Source organism: Canis aureus, chromosome 8, assembly GCF_053574225.1.
Source record: "Canis aureus isolate CA01 chromosome 8, VMU_Caureus_v.1.0, whole genome shotgun sequence".
In the NCBI taxonomy this organism is placed as follows: Eukaryota; Metazoa; Chordata; class Mammalia; order Carnivora; family Canidae; genus Canis; species Canis aureus.
In genome coordinates this window covers 60,850,310-60,869,456 of record NC_135618.1, presented here as the reverse complement: position 1 = coordinate 60,869,456, position 19,147 = coordinate 60,850,310, and the positions used below count along the sequence as shown (strand labels likewise).

Below are 19,147 nucleotides of genomic sequence, written 5' to 3'. Positions count from 1 at the left end.
GTCTTTACGTCAAGTTGATCAGGGTATAGTTTACATACAATAAAACTCAGCTTTTTTAGTACAGTTTTTTAAGTTTTAACAACCACATTAAGTCATGTAACCACCACCGATGATCAAGATATAAAAGTTTCATCACTCCCAAAATATTCCCTCATGCCCTGGCTGTAATCGATCTCTTCATATGACCCCTGGCAACTTCTGATCTGTTTTATATCTCTACAGTTTTGCCTTTTCTAGAATGTCATATAAATGGAATTATATAGTATGTAGCCTTTCACGTCTGGCTCCTTTCACCTAGAATAATGCATTTAAGATTAGGTTAGGTTGTTGTGTATATAAGTAGTCCAGTCCTTTTTATTTCCAGTATTTCTGACATTCCATTGTATGGATATACCATAGATTGTCTATTCATTCCCCAGAGGGATCCTTGGATTGTTTTTAATTTTTGGCAATTGTGAATAGAGATACTAGAAACTTTCACACACAGGTTTTCATACGAACATGTTTTTACTTCTCCGAAGTAAATACCTAGAAGCGAGATTGCTGGTATGCTAATTATATATTGAACTGTATAACAAATTGACAAACTGTTTCCAAAGTAGGCATGCCATTTTTCACTCAGACAGCAGCGTATGAGAGTTTTAGTTGTTGCTCATCCTTGTCAGTACTTGATATTGCCAGTTTATTTCCTTGTTAATCATTCTAATATCTGTGTAGCAGTATCTCATAGTGGTTTTAATTTGCCTTTCCTTAATGATTAATGGCATAGAGGATGTTTTCATGTACTCATTTGCTATCCATGTATCTTCTTAAGTGAAGTGTCTGTTAAATATTTAGCTTACTTCTTCATTGAACTGTTTGATTTCTTATTGTTGAGTTTTTGAGTATCCTTTATATATTTTGGATATAAGTCCTTTGTCATCCACATAATTTAAAAAAGAAGGAAAATTTGCAAATATTTTTTCCAATCTGTAGTTTGTCTGTTCATTCTCTTAATATGTCTTTCATAAAGCAGAAACTTTTCATTTTGATGAAGTCCTATTTATCAGTTTTTCCTTTATGGACCTGCTTTTAATGTTACAGCTAAGAACTCTTTGCCTAATACAAGGTCACAGAGATTTTCTCCTATGTTTTCTTCCACAAGTATTATATTTTAGATTTTACGTTTAGCTCCATGATCTACTTTGAGTTAATCTTGATATGGTATAAGATATTGGTAGAGGTTTTGTTTTGTTTTTTACTGTGGATGTCTGATTGTTCCATTGAAGTCTCCATCAAAATGTCTTTGTGCCTTTATTTAAAATCAATTGACTATGTGTGTGTCTGTTCCAGACCTACTCTGTTCCACTGATCTTCATGTCTATCCTTCTGCCAATGTCACACTGTCCTGATTATTTTAACTTTCCAGTAAGTCTTAAAATCAGGCAGTGTATGAATTCTCCACTAAATACTTAATAGTATTTATTGAACTTCTTTCTAAAACTGTTTTGCATATGCTACTTTCTTTGATTTTCCATATAAATCTAAGCATCAACTTCAATTCTACAAAATAAATGTCTGGGATTTTGACTGGGATTGTGTTGAATATATAGATCAGCTGGGGAGAATTGACATCTTAACAATAGTCTTCCAGTCTATGAACACACTATACCTCTCAATTTGTTTAGGGCTTTGATTTCTTTCATTGATTTCATTTGATTTCATTTGATTTCATTTGATTTCATTCATAGCCTTTAGCATACAGAAATCATACACATTTTTTAAATTTATATCTAAGTATTTCATCATCTTTGGTGCTACTGTAAATGGCACTTTTTTCTCTTTTTTTCTCCTTTCTTCCTTTTTTAATTTTTATTTAAATTAAATTTAGTTAACATGTAGTATATTATTAGTTTCAGAGATAGAATTTAGTGATTCACCAATTGCATATGACACCCAGGGCTCATTACATCAAGTGACCTCCTTAACACCCATCACCCAATTCCCCCATCATCCCAACCACCTTGCCTCCAGCAACCTTCAGTTTGTTCCTTATAGTTAAGAGTCTCTTATGGTTTGCCTCCCTCTCTGTTTTTATCGTATTTTATTCTTCCTTCCATTTGCCTATGTTCATCTGTTTCGTTTCTTAAATTCCACATATGAGTGAAATCACATGGTATTTGACTTTCTCTGACTGACTTATTTCACTTAATATAAAACCCTCTAGTTCTACCCATGTTGTTACAAATGGCAAGATTTCATTCTTTTTGATGGCTGAGTAATTTTTCAGTATTTAATTGGCTTTAATTTTTTTTTAAATCCAGAAAAGTAAAAAAAAAAAATCACTGCCAAATCTAAGGTTACAAAAATTCACCTATGTCCTTCTAAGAGGTTTATAGCTTTATTTCTCACATTTGGATTTTTTATCTATTTTGAGTTAATTTTTGTATATTGTGAGCTAGGGTATATCCAGTTGTCCCAGCACCATTTGTTGAAAGATTATTTTTCCCCATTGAATGAACTTGGTACCTTGTCAAAAATCAATTGATTACAGATGTATAGGTTTATTTCTGGACTCTCAGTTCTGTTCCATTTACCTGTAGGCCTATCCTTATGTTGGTACCACACTGTCTTAATTACTGTAGATTGGTAATAAACTTTGAAATTGGAAATTCTTCTTTTTCAAGATTATTTTGACTATTCTTTGTCCCATGCATTTCCATTTGAACTTTAGAATCAGCTTATCCATTTCTCAACACTATTGAACAAGACTTGCATTCCTGGGATAAACAATACCTGGTCATACATAATATCCTATTTATAGATTTAAATTTTCATTAAAAATTGGTTTGTAGTCAACAAAGGATTTTAAACTGAAGATTTATATAAACAGTTTCTCATTTAGAAAGTTCACCCTCCCTCTATGGATTAGATGGAGGCAAAATGAGAGTATGGGAGACCAGCAAGACTACAGTGAGGGCTACAGAAAGATGGTGATGGCCTGGACCAGGCTGATTTCAGTAGAAATGGAGGGAGTGGATAGATTTCAGATGAAACTGTTTCCTACTCTTCTTCCCAGTGTACTCACCCACACTCCCCCCATCCCGATACACACGCTCTGAACTCTGCCTCATGGTCTCTCCCTTGTTTGGCCCTTTATTTCCCCATTCTTCACGTCTCTAGTTCTTCCACCTTAACTGTCACTTTCTCCAGGAAACCTTCCCTAATGCCCTTGTGTGGGTGCCCTTCCCATTTGCTTTCATAACACCCAGACTGTCCCAGTTCAAGTATTTTTCATTCTTGATTATGATTTGTATGTATAATACCTGTGTGTGAGAAAGGAGTTCACCAGCTAACTTTCTCCATGTGATCCTGGACCACACACACAAAAAAGAGAAGTAGCATCATGTCCACGCTTGACTTCCTGGAATTCCCCTACACATTCCCCCCACCTCATACCTGGTATGTATCAGGCACTGATGCCATCAACAGTCAATATGTGTTGATAAAATCTATGAAAAGTCTGTTTGAAGAATTTGAGTAATGGGAAAGAATTATGATAAGATGTTCAAGTATCAGAATTAACTGTTTTCAACTCTTTGAGGAACCTCCACACAGTTTTCCAGAGTGGCTGCACCAGTTCACATTTCCACCAACAGTGTAAGAGGGTTCCCTTTTCTCTGCATCCTCTCCAACATTTGTGGTTTCCTGCCTTGTTAATTTTCCCCATTCTCACTGGTGTGAGGTGGTATCTCATTGTGGTTTTGATTTGTATTTCCCTGATGGCAAGTGATGCAGAGCATTTTCTCATGTGCATGTCGGCCATGTCTATGTCTTCCTCTGTGAGATTTCTCTTCATGTCTTTTGCCCATTTCATGATTGGATTGTTGGTTTCTTTGGTGCCCTATGACCCAGCAATTGCACTGTTGGGGATTTACCCCAAAGATTCAGATGCAATGAAACGCCGGGACACCTGCACCCCGATGTTTATAGCAGCAATGTCCACAATAGCCAAACTGTGGAAGGAGCCTCGGTGTCCATCAAAAGATGAATGGATAAAGAAGATGTGTTTATGTATACAAAGGAATATTACTCAGCCATTAGAAACGACAAATACCCACCATTTGCTTCAACGTGGATGGAACTGGAGGGTATTATGCTAAGTGAAGTAAGTCAATTGGAGAAGGACAAACATTATATGTTCTCATTCATTTGGGGAATATAAATAATAGTGAAAGGGAATATAAGGGAAGGGAGCAGAAATGTGTGGGAAATATCAGAAAGGGAGACAGAACATAAAGACTCCTAACTCTGGGAAACGAACTAGGGGTGGTGGAAGGGGAGGAGGGCGGGGGGTGGGGGTGACTGGGTGACGGGCACTGAGGGGGGCACTTGACAGGATGAGCACTGGGTGTTATTCTGTATGTTGGTAAATTGAACACCAATAAAAAATAAATTTATTAAAAAAAAGAATTAACTGTTTTCAGCCACATATGATGCATTAATTGCTGATCAAAGTGAACCAGTGATGGAAATTAAAGGAATACACACAGAACTACAGGTACAATATTATGGGTGCAGTACTATTTCAGGAATTTGCAAGAATAGTTTGAACTAGAAATTTTTGCCTCTCATACCACATAAAATGCTCCACATAAGATGAAACCACACCTCTTTTGCAGGGGTGATATTCAAAAACTTGAACTACTGGGACTGCTCGGGCACTGACCAAGGGCTTAGCTGGAGTAGGTCTGAAAGCTCCCCTCAGGTGCCCTGTTTGACTTCATAGTTGCTGGATCATGGGGAAGTTCAAAGAGTAGTGGGGAAGGGGCCAGAATGTGGGGGTGAGAGAAGAGGGAAAGCTGCTATTGACAGGCAGACATGGAATTATTTCAATATTTTAATAATTAATATGGTTATACTGGTTAAATACCAGCTCTGTGTAAAGGGAGACTCATACAGAGTTCTGTACAAGTCAAGTATCATTATTTATTGTTGTTAGAAAAGTGAGGGGCACCTGGATAAGCATCCAACTCTGATATCAGCTCAGATCAAGATATCAGGGTCGTGAGATCAAGCCCTGTATTGGGCTCCATGCTGAGCATGGAGCCTGATTAAGAGTCTCTCTCTCTCTCTCTCTCTCTCTCTCTCTCTCTCTCTCTCTCTTTCTCCCTCTGCCCCTGCCCCCACAACCCTCTCACACACTCTCTCTCTCTAAAAAAAGAAAAGTGAGGACACAAATACAAAGCTTATTCTGTGATTTCCCAGCTCAAAACCCTCTGAAAGCTCCTTTTACAAAATTCTGACTCACATGGCACTTGGTGATGCCCATCCAGGAATCTCAGCCCCCAGAATATCTCTGTTTGTGCATTTATGCTCCACATGCTCTGCACTTACCTGGCTGCCCTTGATAATAGCGTTGGTCTCCCAGGTACCAGCATTCTCTTTGAACATCGCCACCATGCCAGTGTGCCGATATCGAGGTGCCCCAAGAACCAGATTTTGTACCCTGCTCCTCAGGATGACTTCAGCAGCATAACCTGAAGATGGTGATCTGAGAAGGTAAGTGTTTTCCTTCACAGACTCTGCCCCCTCTGACAGACCTATCCCTTGAGTAGGGACAATGCAGTAGCCCCATGCTTAGTAGGTTGGGATATCTGGATCCTGCACTATATTTCCCCTTGTTGACATAATTAAATTGAAATTTTGAAATTTCTGTCTTTAAAGTTATTCCAAGGGCCCACAAAATATCCAATGAAATCTATGCTAGTTGAGTTATGCCATACCCTGACCCCTTCTTAGAGTTACTCTGCCCTTTCTACTCACCCAAGTAAGCATCATTCATGTCTGAATCTACCCTGGTCATGTTGATGAAGGTGAATTTATCCTTTGATGCATGAAGAAAGGCTCCTCCAGCCCAGTCAAAGCTCCCCACAGCACCTAGCAAGAGACCATTCTGGGAAACAGAGTAGAACAAGATTGAGCAACCTGCAGCTTCAGTACAATCCTTATCAAAATTCCAATAGCATTTTTCACAGAAATAGAACAAACAATCCTAAAATTTATATGGAGCCACAAAAGATCCCAAATAGCCAAAGCAATTTCGAGAAAGAAGAACAAAGCTAGAGGCATCATGCTTCCTGATTTCAAACTAGATTGCAAAACTACAGTAATCAAAACAGTATGGTATTGACATAAAAGCAGACACACAAATCAATACAGTAGGATATATAGAGAGTCCAGAAATAAACCCATATTTACATAATCAATTAATTTACAACAAAGGAGTCAAAAATATAGAATGGGGAAAGGCAGTATCTCAATAAATAGGATTGGGAAAACTGGAAAGCCACAGGCAAAAGAATGAAACTGATCCACTGTCTCACATCGCTCACAAAAATGGATTCAACACTTGAATATAAGACTAGAAACCATAAAGCTCCGAGAATAAAACATAGATGATAAGAATTTGACATGATCCTAAGCAATGATTTTTCAAATTTGACACCAAAAGCAAAGGCAACAAAAGCAAAAGTAAATAAGTAGGACCGGGCAGCCCTGATGGTGCAGTGGCTTAGCGCCGCCTGCAGCCCAGGGTGTGATCCTGGAGATCCTGGATCGAGTCCCACGTCAGGCTCTCTGCATGGAGCCTGTTTCTCCCTCTGCCTGTTTCTCTGCCTCTCTCTCTCTCTCTCTCTCTCTCTCTCTCTGTCTCTATGAATAAATAAATAAAATCTTTTAAAATAAATAAATAAATAAATAAATAAATAAATAAATAAATAAATAAATAAAACAAGTAGGACTACATCAAACTAAAAGGCTTCTGCACAGCAAAGAAACCATCAACAAAATGAAAAGGCAACCTACAGAAGGGGAGAAAGAATTGGTAAATCATTTATCTGATAAGGGGTTAATATACAAAATATATACAAATATATCTGTATAAATGCAAATATATAGGAATCCTTACTCCTACAATTCAATGACAAAAGAAATCTGATTTTAAAATGGGCAGAAGGCCTTTCTTTCGGCCAGAACCACCATCTTTCAGTAATTCACCAAAATGACCAACGCAAAGGGAAAGAGGAGGGGTACCCGCTATATGTTCTCTAGGCCTTTTAGAAAACATGGAGGTGTTCCTTTGGCCACATACATGCGAATCTATAAGAAAGGTGATATTGTAGACATCAAGGGAAGGCACTGTTCAAAAAGGAATGCCCCACAAATGTTACCATGGCAAAACTGGAGGAGTCTACAATGTTACTCAGCATGCTGTTGGCATTGTTGTAAACAAACAAGTTAAGGGCAAGATTCTTGCCAAGAGAATTAATGTCCACATTGAGCATATTAAACTCCCAAAGAGCCGAGATAGCTTCCTAAAGCATGTGAAGAAAATGATCAGAAAAAGAAGGAAGCCAAAGAGAAAGGTACTTGGGTCCAACTGAAGTGCCAGCCTGCCCCACCCAGAGAAGCACACTTTGTGAGAACCAATGGAAAGGAGCCTGAACTGCTGCAACCCATTCCCTATGAATTCATGGCATGATAAATGTAAAGAAAATAAAAGACCTCAGGATTGTAAAAAATAAATAAAATAAAATAAAATAAAATAAAATAAAATAAAATAAAATAAAAATGGTCAGAAGGGCAGCCCAGGTGGCTCAGTGGTTTAGTGTAGCCTTCAGCCCGGAGTGTGGTCCTGGAGACTCGGGATCGCGAGTCCCGTATAGGGTTCCCTGCGTGGAGCCTGCTTCTCCCTCTGCCTGTGTCTCTGAGTCTCTCTCTCTCTCTCTCTCTCTCTCTGTCTCTGTCTCTCATGAATAAATAAATAAAATCTTTTTAAAAAAGTGAGCAGAAGATCTAAATAGACATTTTTCCAAAAAAGACATGCAGATGGCCAAGAGATACATAAAACAGTGCTCAGCATCACTAGTCATCAGAGAAATGCAAATCAAAATCATGATGAGATGTCACCTCACACCTGTTAGATTGGTTTTCACCAAAAAGAAAAGAAATAACAAGTATTAGATGGGAAACAACACATGTTGGCAAGGATGCAGAGAAAGAAGAACCCTCTTACACTGTAGGTGGGAATGTGAACTGGTGCAGCCACTTTGGAAAACAGTATGGAGATTCCTCAAAAATTAAAAAAAAAAAAACTACCCTACAACCCATCGATTGCACTACTAGGCCTTTACCCAAAGGATACAAACACAGTGCAGTCAAAGGAGCGCATGCACTTCAATGCTTATAGCAGCATTATCTACAATAATCAAATTATGGAAATAATGAACTATGAATGGATAAAGAAGGTGAGATAGATAGATGATAGATAGATAGATGATAGATAGATAGATAGATAGATAGATAGATAGATAGATAGATAATCGGATCTTAGCCAGCCATCAAATATAATGAGATCTTGCCATTTGCAACATGGATGGAGCTAGAGTATATTATATTGAGCAAAATAAGTCAGTCAGAGAAAGACAAATACCATATGATTTCACTCATATGTGGAATTTAAGAAACAAAACAGATGAACATAGAAGGGGGAAAAACAGAGAGGGAAGCAAACCATAAGAGAGTCTTAACTATAGAGAACAACCTGAGGGTTGATGAAGGGAGGTGGGCAGGGAATGGGCTAAATGGATGATGAGTATTAAGGAGGGCACTTGTGATGACCACTGGGTATTATATGTGAGTGATGAATCACTCAATTCTATACCTGAAACCAATATGTTATCATATATGTTAACTAACTAGAATTTAAGCAAAAAGATGAAATAAGGGGATTCCCAGGTGGCTCAGTGGTTTGGAGCCTGCCTTCGGCCCAGGGTGTGATCCTGGAGTCCTGGGATCAAGTCCCACATCGGGCTCCCTGCATGGAGCCTGCTTCTCCCTCTGCCTGTGTCTCTGCCTCTCTCTCTGTGTGTGTCTCTCATGAATAAATAAATAAAATCTTTTTTTAAAAAGTTGAAATAATAAAGAAACAAAACAGATATGTGAAACAAAGAAGCAAACCATAAAACAGACTCTTAACTGAAGGTTGCTGGATGGGAGGTGGGCAGGGGATGGGTTAAATGAGTGATGGGTATTAAGGAGGGCACTTGTTGTGATGAGCACTGTGTGTTGTATGTAAGTGATTCATCACTAACATACAACAAAGTCTAATACTGAAACTAATATTACACTATGTTAACTAACTGGAATCAAATAAAAGCCTTTTAAAAAGAGATAGCAAGGGTTGGCGGGAATGTGGAGAAAAAGGAACACTTGTGCACTGTTGGTGAGAATGTAAACTGACACAGCCACTATGGAAAACAGAATGGAGGATCCTCAAAAATTTTAAAAACAGAATTACTATTGATCCAAAAATCCTACTTCTAGGTATTTATATAAAGGAAATGAAAACACTAACTCAAAAGATATCTGCACCACCATGTTCATGAAGCCTTATTTATAATAGCCAAGATGTTGGGGTACCTGGGTGGCTCAGTCAGTTAAGCATCCAACTCTTGATTTTAGCTCAGGTCATGGTCTTGAGGTTGTGGGATTGAGCCTCATGTCTGGCTCCACGCTAAGCATGGAATCTGCTTGAGATTCTCTCTCTCCCTCTGCCTCTGCCCCTCCCTTAGCTCCCATTCACTCATCTCTCTCTTTCAAAATAAATTCTTTTTTAAAAAATTTTAAAAACTGGGCAGCCTGGGTGGCTCAGAGGTTTAGTGCCACCTTCAGCCCAGGGTGTGATCCTGGAGACCTGGGATGGAGTCCCACATCGGGTTCCCTGCATAGAGCCTGCTTCTCCCTGTGCCTGTGTCTCTGCCTCTCTCTCTCTCTCTGTGTCTCTCATGAATAAATAAATAAAATCTTTTTTTAAAAAATTTAAAAAACAATAGCCAAGATATTGAAATAATGTAAGTGTCCATCAATGTATGAATAGATAAAGAAAATGTGGTATATAATAAAATGGAATATTGTTTGGCCATAAAAAAGAAGGAAATCAAAAAAAAAAAAAAAAGAAGGAAATCCTGCCATTTGTGACAATATGTATGGACCCTGAGGGCATTATACTAAGTGAAATAAGTCAGAGAAATATACATACAGTATGATCTCACTTATATGTGGAATCTAAAAACAAAACAAACCAAATTACATAGATGCAGAGAACACATTGGTGGTTGCCAAAGGCAATGAGTTGGGAGGGCAGGCAAAATGAGTGGTGGTAGCCAAAAGGTGCAAATTTCCAGTTATTAAATTAAAAATTCAGGGATGTAATATACAACGTAGTGAGTATAGTTAATAAAACTGTAACGTATATTTGAAAGTTATCAAGAAAATAAATCTTGTTACCAAGAAGCAGTCGCAAATGGAGGCTATAAAAATGAGAATGAACAAGGCAGAAGAGCAAATCAGTGATATAGAAGATAAAATGATGGAAAATAAGGAAACTGGAAAAAAGAGAGAAAGAAAACTAGTAGATAATGAAGGGAGACTTGGAGAACTCAGCAATTCCATAAAATGAAATGATAACCAGGATAATAGGGGTCCTAGAAGATGAGGAGCAGGAGAGGGGGGCAGTAGGCTTATTTGAACAAATTATAGCTGAGAACTTCCCTAATCTAAGGAAGGAAACATTCAAGTCCAGGAGGCAAAGAGAATTCCCTCAAAATCAATAAAAATAAGTCAACACCTTGACATATAATAGTGAAGTTTGCAGATTTCAGAGATAAAGAGAAAATCCTGAAAGCAGCTTGAGACAAGAGGCCCTTAACCTAAAAGGATAGAAACAGAAGGCTTGCAGCAGACTTGTCTACAGACACCTGGCAGGCTAGAAAGGATTGGCATGATATATTCAATGTGCTAAGTGGGGAAAATATGCAGCCAAGAATACTTTATCCAGCAAGGCTGTCATTCAGAATGGAAGGAGAAATAAAGAGTTCCCAGGACAAACAAAAACTAAAGGAATTTGTGAACAGCAAACTAGAAATATTAAAGGGGATCCTTTGAGTAAAGAGAGAGCCCAATAGTAACAAAGACCAGAAAGGAACAGAAACAATCTACAGAAACAGCAACTTTACAAGTAATACAATGGCACTAAATTCATATCTTTCAATAATTAATATGATGTAAATGGACTAAATGCTCCAATCAAAAGACACAGGGTATCAGATTGGATCTTTTTTAAAGATTTATTTATTTATTCATGAGAGACACAGAGGAAAAGAGGAAGAGACATAGGCAGAGGGAGAAGCAGGCTCCTCACAGGGGGCCCGAGGCAGAACTCAATCCCAGATCCCAGGATCACGCCCTGAGCCGAAGGCAGATGCTCAACCGCTGAGCCAGGCAGGCATCCCAGATTGGATTTTTAAAAAGATTCATCAATATATTGATTACAAAAGACTCATTTTAGACCCAAAGACACCTCCAAATTGAAAGTGGACAAGTGGACATCTATCATGCAAATGGAAGTCAAAAGAAAGCTAGAGTAGCAATCTTTGTATCAGATAAACTAGATTTTAAACCAAAGACTGTAATAAGAGATGGAGAAGGACACTGTTTCATAATAAAAGGGTCTATCCAACAAGAAGATCTAACAATTGTAAATATTTACAAACTGAACTTCAGAGCAGCCAACTATATAAACCAATTAATAACAAAATTAATTGAAACACGTTGATAATAATCAATAATAGTAGGAGATTTTAACACCTCACTCACAGCAATGGACAGATAATCTGAGCAGAAGATAAACAAGGAAACAAGGGCTTTGAATGACCTACTAGACCAGATGGACTTTACAGATATAGTCAGAGCATTTCATCCTAAAGCAGCAAAATACACATTCTTCTGGAGTGCACATGGAACATTCTCCAGAATAGATCACATATTGGGTCACAAATCAGGTCTCAAATGATACAAAAAGACTGAAATTATACCATTCATATTTTCAGACCAGTGTTTTAAAACCTGAAGTCAACAACAAGAAAAACTTTGAAAGGACTACAAATATATGGAGTTTAAAGCGCATCCTACTAAAGAATGAATGGGTGAACCAGGAAATTAAAGAGGAATTTAAAATATACATGGAGGCAAATAAAAATGAAAACACAACAGTTCAGAACTTTTGGGATGCAGTACATAGCAATACAGGTCTTCCTCAAGAAACAAGAAAAGTCTCAAATACACAACCTAACCTTACACCTAAAAGAGCCAAAAAAGAACAGCAAATAAAGCCTACATCCAGTAGAAGAGAAATAATAAAAATTAGAGCAGAAATCAATAGTATAGGGGGAAAAAACAGTAGAACAGATCTATGAGAGGATCCCTGGGTGGCTCAGTAGTTTAACACCTGCCTTCAGCCCAGAGCATGATCCTGGAGTCCCAGGATCGAGTCCTGCATCAGGCTCCCTGCATGGAGCCTGCTTCTCCCTCTGCTTGTGTCTTTGCCTCTCTATCCCTCCCTCTCGCTCTCTCTCTGTGTCTCTCATGAATAAATAAATAAAATCTTTAAAAAAAGAACAGATCCACAAAACTAGGAGCTGGTTCTTTAAAATAATTAGTAAGATTGATAAACCTCTAGCCAAGTTTATCAAAAAGAAAAGAGAAAGGACCCTAATAAATAAAAACATAAATGAAAGAGGAGAGATCACAACCAACATCCCAGAAAGACAAACATAAGAGGATATTATGAGCAATTATACGCCAACAAGTCAGGCAATCTGGAAGAAATGGATGCATTTCTAAAAACATATAAACAGGGATCCCTGGGTGGCGCAGCGGTTTGGCGCCTGCCTTTGGCCCGGGGTGCCATCCTGGAGACCCGGGATCGAGTCCCACGTCGGGCTCCCGGTGCATGGAGCCTGCTTCTCCCTCTGCCTATGTCTCTGCCTCTCTCTCTCTCTCTGTGACTATCATAAATAAATGAAAAAAAATTTTTTAAAAAAGACTAAAACATATAAACTACCTAAACTGAAACAGGAAGAAATAGAAAACCGAACAGATCCATAACCAGCAAAGAAATTGAAGCAGTAATCAAAACTCTCCCAACAAGCAAGAGTCCAGGGCTGAATGACAGCCCAGTAAAATTCTACCAAACATTTAAAGAAGAATTAGCACCTATTCTTCTGAAACTATTTCAAAATGTAGAAATGGAAGGAAAACTTCCAAACTCATTCTATGAGGCCATCATTGATCCCCAAGCCAGACAAAGATTCCACCAAAAAAGGAGAATTACAGACCACTATCTCTGATGAACATGGATGCCAAAATTCTCACCAGGAAACTAGCCAATATGACCCAACAGTACATTAAAAGGATTATTCACCACGACCAACCACCCTACAAGGGTGCTTCAACATCCATAAATCAAACAATGTAATACATCACATTAACAAAAGAAAAGATAAAAACCGTATGATCCTCTCAACTGATACAGAAAAAGTATTTAAAAAAATACAGCATTCTTTCCTGATAAAAACTCTCCACCATGTAGAGATAGAGGGAATATACCTGAGCATCATAAGAGTATATGTGAAAGACCCATAGAAAATATCTTCCTCAACAGGGAAAAACAGAATTTTTCCCCTAAGGTGAGGAACACGACAGGGATGTCCACTCTCATCACTGTTGTTCAACACAGTACTGGAAGTCATAGCCTCAGCAATCAGACAACATAAAGAAATAAAAGGCATCCAAATCAGCAAAGAAGTCAAACTTTCACTCTTCACAGACAACATAATACTCTATGTAGAAAACCCAAAAGACTCCACCAAAAAGTGCTAGAACTGACACAGGAATTCAGTAAAGTCACAAGATGTAAAATCAATGCACAGCAGTCGTTTGCATTTCTGTAGACTAACTATGAGGTAGAAGAAAGAGAAATCAAGGAATCAATCCCCTTTACAATTCCACCAAAAACCGTAAGATACCTAGGAATAAAACTAACCTAAGAGGTAAAGAAAGGCTCTGTACTCTGAAAACCATAGAAAATTATGAAAGAAATTGAGGAAGGCACATAGAAATGGAAAAACATTCCATGCTCCTGAATTGGAAAAAGAAATATTGTTAAAATGTCTATGCAGGCAGCCCCGGTGGCCCAGCAGTTTAGCACCACCTTCAGCCCAGGGTGGGATCCTGGAAACCCAGGATCCAGTCCCATGTCAGGCTCCCTGCATGGAGCCTGCTTCTGCCTCTGCCCCCCGCCCCTCTCTGTGTGTGTCTCATGAATAAACAAATAAATATTTTTTAAAAAAATGTCTATGCTACCCAAAGCAATCTACGTCTTCAACACAATCCCTATCAAACTACCATCAGCATTTTTCATAGAGCTGGAACAAATGATCCTAAAATTTGTATGGAACCAAAAAAGATCCCAAATAGCAAAAGGAATGTTGAAAAAGAAACTGCAGCTGGAGACAATACAATCTGGACTTCAAGCTGTATTACAAAGCCGTAATCATCAAGACAGTAGAGTACTAGCACAAAAATAGACACATAGATCAATGGAACAGAAGAGAGAACTCAGAAATGAATCCTCAACTCTATGGTCAACTAATCTTTGACAAAACAGGAAAGAATATCCAATGGAAAAGAAGAGTCTCCTTGACAAATGGTGTTGAGAAAACTGGACAGCCACATGCAGAAGAATGAAACTAAGTCTTTTTTTTACACCATACACAAAGATAAACTCAAAAATAGATGAAAGACCTAAATGTGAAACACAAATCCATCAAAATCCTAGAGGAGAACACACAGCAACCTCTTTTGACCTTAGCCACAACTTCTTGCTAGAGACGTTTCCAAAGGCAAGAGAAACAAAAGCAAAGATAAACTATTGGGGCTTCATCAAAATGAAAAGCTTTTGCACACAGCAAAGGAAACAGCCAACAAAACTAAAAAGCAATCTACAGAATGGGAGAAGATATTTGCAAATGTCTAATCAGATAAAGGGCTAGTATCCAATATATATAAAGAACTTAACCAAGCTCAATACCAAAAAACAAAAACAAAAAATCTAGTCAAGAAACAGGCAGAAGACATGAATAGACACTTTTTAAAAGACACCCAGATGGCTAACAGGTACATGAAAAAAAAAATGCTCAACATCACTTGGCATTATGAAAAGAGCCCAGATGTCCACCAACAGATGAATGGATAAAGAAGGTAGTGTATTTAAATATATATGATGGAATATGACTCAGCTATCAAAAAGAATGAAATCTTGCCATTTGCAATGACATGGATGGAAGTAAAGGGTATTATGCTAAGCAAAATAAGTCAGTCAGAGAAAGACAAATACCATAAGATTTCACTCATATGTGGGATTTAAGAAACAAAACAGATGAATTCAGGGGAAGGAAAAATAAAATAAGATGAAAACAGAGAGAGGCAAAGCATATGAGACACTGAACTCTAGGAAACAAACTGAGGGTTGCTGAAGCAGAGGTAGGTGGGGCGAAGCGGTAATTATATGATGGGTATTAAGTAGGGCACTTGATGTCATGAGCACTGGGTGTTATATGCAACCAGGAATCACTAAATTCTGCCCCTGAAACTAATAATACAATATATGTTAACTAAATCGAATTTAAATAATTTTTTAAATTTTTTAACTTAAAAAAAGAAAAGAAATCCTAAAGTTTTCATCACAAGAAAAATAAATTTTGTAACATATGTGGTAATGAATATTGATTAGACTTATTGTGGTGATCATTTCACAATATATGCATACAGCAAATCATTATGGTGTATACCTGAAGTATCATTCATATATCCATTATATATCAAGAAAAAAACATAATTAATAGGGAAAAGGGACCACTGCTCCCCATCAAAGGAGTGCTCCCCAACAAGTCCCCATTGCAAATAAGAGCCCCCAAACCCTTACACCTCTTCTCCCACTTCCTCTCACCCAATCCCAATTTAATGAAGGACCACTTACTGAAGTGATGGCAGCACTGAAGCCTTCCTGAGACATCTCATGTTCAAAGGAGCTGCTACTTCCTGTCTGAGTACCTGTAAGGAGGAGAGCTTTCTACATTAAAGAAAGCGGAAGAGCTGGAACTCAAGTACTATGATGACCAAACAAAAGGAGGCTCAGGTGGGAGCTATGTTGAATTAGAAAGCATATACCTCTTTTAAAGAGTTGGTAGCTATTTGGCTCCAACTGCTTTTTGCCAGATAGGAATGCAGTCTAATCTTCCAATTTTTTAAGAGAAATCATAAATCCAGATTGTATATGAAACTCCCCTCAGTTTTTAAATTATTGTAATCAGTAAATATTCATTGAGCACCCACGATGTACCAGGCACTATTCTAGACACTGGAGATACAGCAGTGAATCCAACAGTCAAACATTGGCAACATACCCAAATTCTTGGAAATAAACTGTGTGAGGCCCGACTCCCCTACCCTCCAATTTTCCAGCCTATAGCCAAGGTTTGCAAAGTAAAAATAAAGTCTAGATCTTTTGATTTCAAAGGGAATGACCAAGTGAGACCAAATTTGCTGAGAACTAGAAGAGGAGAGAGTTGAGTTGATGCTGAGAATCAGGATACCAAGAGTTAGGAGGTTCTAGTCTCTAGAGGAGAAATCCATATTCAGGGCTGCCTCTGGACCTGCTGCAGGAATGCAGAACCTTAACTTACTTACCCTCAATTGCAAAGATCTTTTCCTGAAGCTGGTTTTGAATGGTCTTTAGAGCTTCAAAGTTATTCACCCGGAACACATGATCACGAGGAGGCTTGGATGCAATGATGTTAAGCTCTTCACGATTTTTTAGATGGTTGAAAGCATCTCCCACCTGTTACCAAAGAATAGAAGCCAAATTAGACACCATCAGGGGGTAGCAGTGTCACCCAGCAAAGAAAATTCTGCAGGAAAAGAATCTGAAACAATATTTGTCAAATGAGGGAATACACCAGAAGGCCTCTGGGATAGGGCACAGAGCAGTCTGTCAAGGGAGTAATTAGGAGCTGAAGTCCAGCCTTTGGTTCCTTTGCTGTGCCATGCCTCCTGATGTGGGTCTGACCTCTCCCCAGCGTAAAGGGAGCCTTTTCCTCTATATGAAGGGGTTTCCTACCTACCAAGTCATGCACCCATGATGATATCTTTTTCTATGTCATATAAGGTACTGTGGGAGTTGGATTACACTGATGATCCCAACTCTTTACCCCTTCCTAAATCCAAGCCCTTTCCTCCAAAACTTTGCTGTATCCTCTTACTCATGGCAGAGTAATCTGCCCTGCTTATGTCTCTGGGTGCAGCCATGTGTCTTGCTAATATCCATTGATTAGTAGATGTTATCATACACGATGCAGACAGAGGCTTTAAAAAGTACTTGCAACATTTCCATTTGCTCTTTTGTTCCTCTGCCTTCACCATGAAGACATGCCCAGGCTAGCCCATTGGAGGATGACACAGGGATCCGAAGAGCCAAGTCACCCCAGTTATTCCCGCCATTCCGGTCCAGCAAACAGACACAACTGGCAACCCTCAGAAATGGAGAGAGTTCAGCCAAGATTACCAGAGCTGCCAACCAACCTTCAAATGATTACAGATATAAGAGTGAGCCAGTCAAAACCAGAAAAATTGCCCAGATGTACTACAGACTCATTTATTGTTTTAAAGACTGAGTTCTGAAATAATCTGTTACATAGCATCATTGTAACAGCAGTTGCCTGATATAGGCCCATATGGGCTGGCGGTGGCCCTTTGCCCACCCTGGTTTTAGGGATATTTGCAAAGTGAAGGGAGGGTGTATCCAAACAGAAACCCTCTACAGAAGCATCAGCCCAGAGAGCCACATTTCCTACCCCAATGACATAGCGAATGATCCCCTCTCTGTCTGCTTCAGGGATGACATCCTTGTAATCCAAGGGATCACCATACTTTTCTCCATCTGTAATGACAACTAGGATCTTAAGGGCATTCTCCCGGGCTCCACTGCTGCTGTGAAACAGTTCTCTTCTGTCCAGGGAAGAGGAAAGAAAAGTCAAATGTGAATAGACAGAGATCATCTTAATGCTAGGGAGGAAATGTCAAGAGTCACAGACAGATGCAGCCAGGAGGGGTTTGGGATCCCCTGGAATGAACACTGAGATGTGGCTACCACAAGACCCAGAAAGACACAGAAGAAGGGAGAAGAGTGGAAGGAAAGGAAATCTTCACTGCCTTTAAATACTTTTGCATTGATTTATTTTTAACTATTATTCCTTTTAAATTAAAACAAATCTTTAAGCTTAATTGAACCCTTGCAAACCTTTCCTAGTTTGATGCTACAGCTCTCTAGCTCATGCTCCTGCACTTTTGTCCCAACCCTCACCCTCACCTCTACACACACACACACACACACACACACACACACACATCAGACTGAAGTTCCAAAAGAAGATATGGTAACATCTCCTTATTGCTTAAAACATTCAGTGAATCCCCACTAGCTTTTCAGTTGCCTTAAGTGACCTGGCCTCAAATGATCTCTGTAGCCTCCCTCTAGCCTCACCCTCACATATCCCCTTCACTCCTACCTTTACTTACAACTTATATTTCATGAGCACACCATGCAGAGTCCCTCCTCCACACCTTTATTCATGTCCTTTATCCCATCCCTGTCTGTGTTCCCTCTGCATTCTTCAAATCCCAACAAAAAATATCATCTCCTCCCCATCCTAAACAAAGAGCTTACACTACTTTGCGGATTCCTGTGGCAGTGTGTGTCCTCCCCAACAGCTGTTTTATTGACTTCACCAGAAATGATGGCTTAGGATTTTTCTTGAACTCATTGAAGGTAAAATGAATTTGGAAGTCTTCAGAGAACTGCATCAAAGAAAACTGGGAACAGGCATCTGGTATTACACTGGAGAAGATGACCCTCCTCACATTTACCCATCTCCCAGGAGGCCCTAGATAAATATTGAAACATTCCAGTCTCCAAATCCCTCCAAATTCTACACTGTCCCCAATCTTTTTGCCTCACCAGGACAGAGATCTGCCATCAGCTCCCATTTCTAAGTACTAGAACTCAGCCAGAGATTAGATGTGGATTTTATCTCCCACTCCAACCCTTATCAATTAGTTAAAGCTGCCTGCTTCACAGAGCATTGGAAGAAGCTGAGGCTGATTCCAGAGCAGGAAAGAGAATCATGAAAGAAAACCATGATCAATTGGC

General features: G+C 38.9%; 1 protein-coding gene across 3 annotated transcripts in view; it reads right to left on the bottom strand.

Annotated features, from left to right (window-relative positions):
* ITGAM (integrin subunit alpha M) overlaps positions 1-19,147 on the bottom strand; it is a 55,341-nt gene that overhangs the window by 15,289 nt on the left and 20,905 nt on the right. For all 3 annotated transcript variants that reach the window (XM_077907414.1, XM_077907415.1, XM_077907416.1), the window contains exons 7-12: positions 18,665-18,810; positions 17,793-17,946; positions 16,630-16,780; positions 15,920-15,993; positions 5,806-5,935; positions 5,377-5,519 (exon numbers count right to left, since the gene is read on the bottom strand). In XM_077907414.1, the coding sequence (XP_077763540.1) occupies positions 5,377-5,519; positions 5,806-5,935; positions 15,920-15,993; positions 16,630-16,780; positions 17,793-17,946; positions 18,665-18,810 (798 nt within the window). The remainder of the gene's footprint in view (positions 1-5,376; positions 5,520-5,805; positions 5,936-15,919; positions 15,994-16,629; positions 16,781-17,792; positions 17,947-18,664; positions 18,811-19,147) is intronic.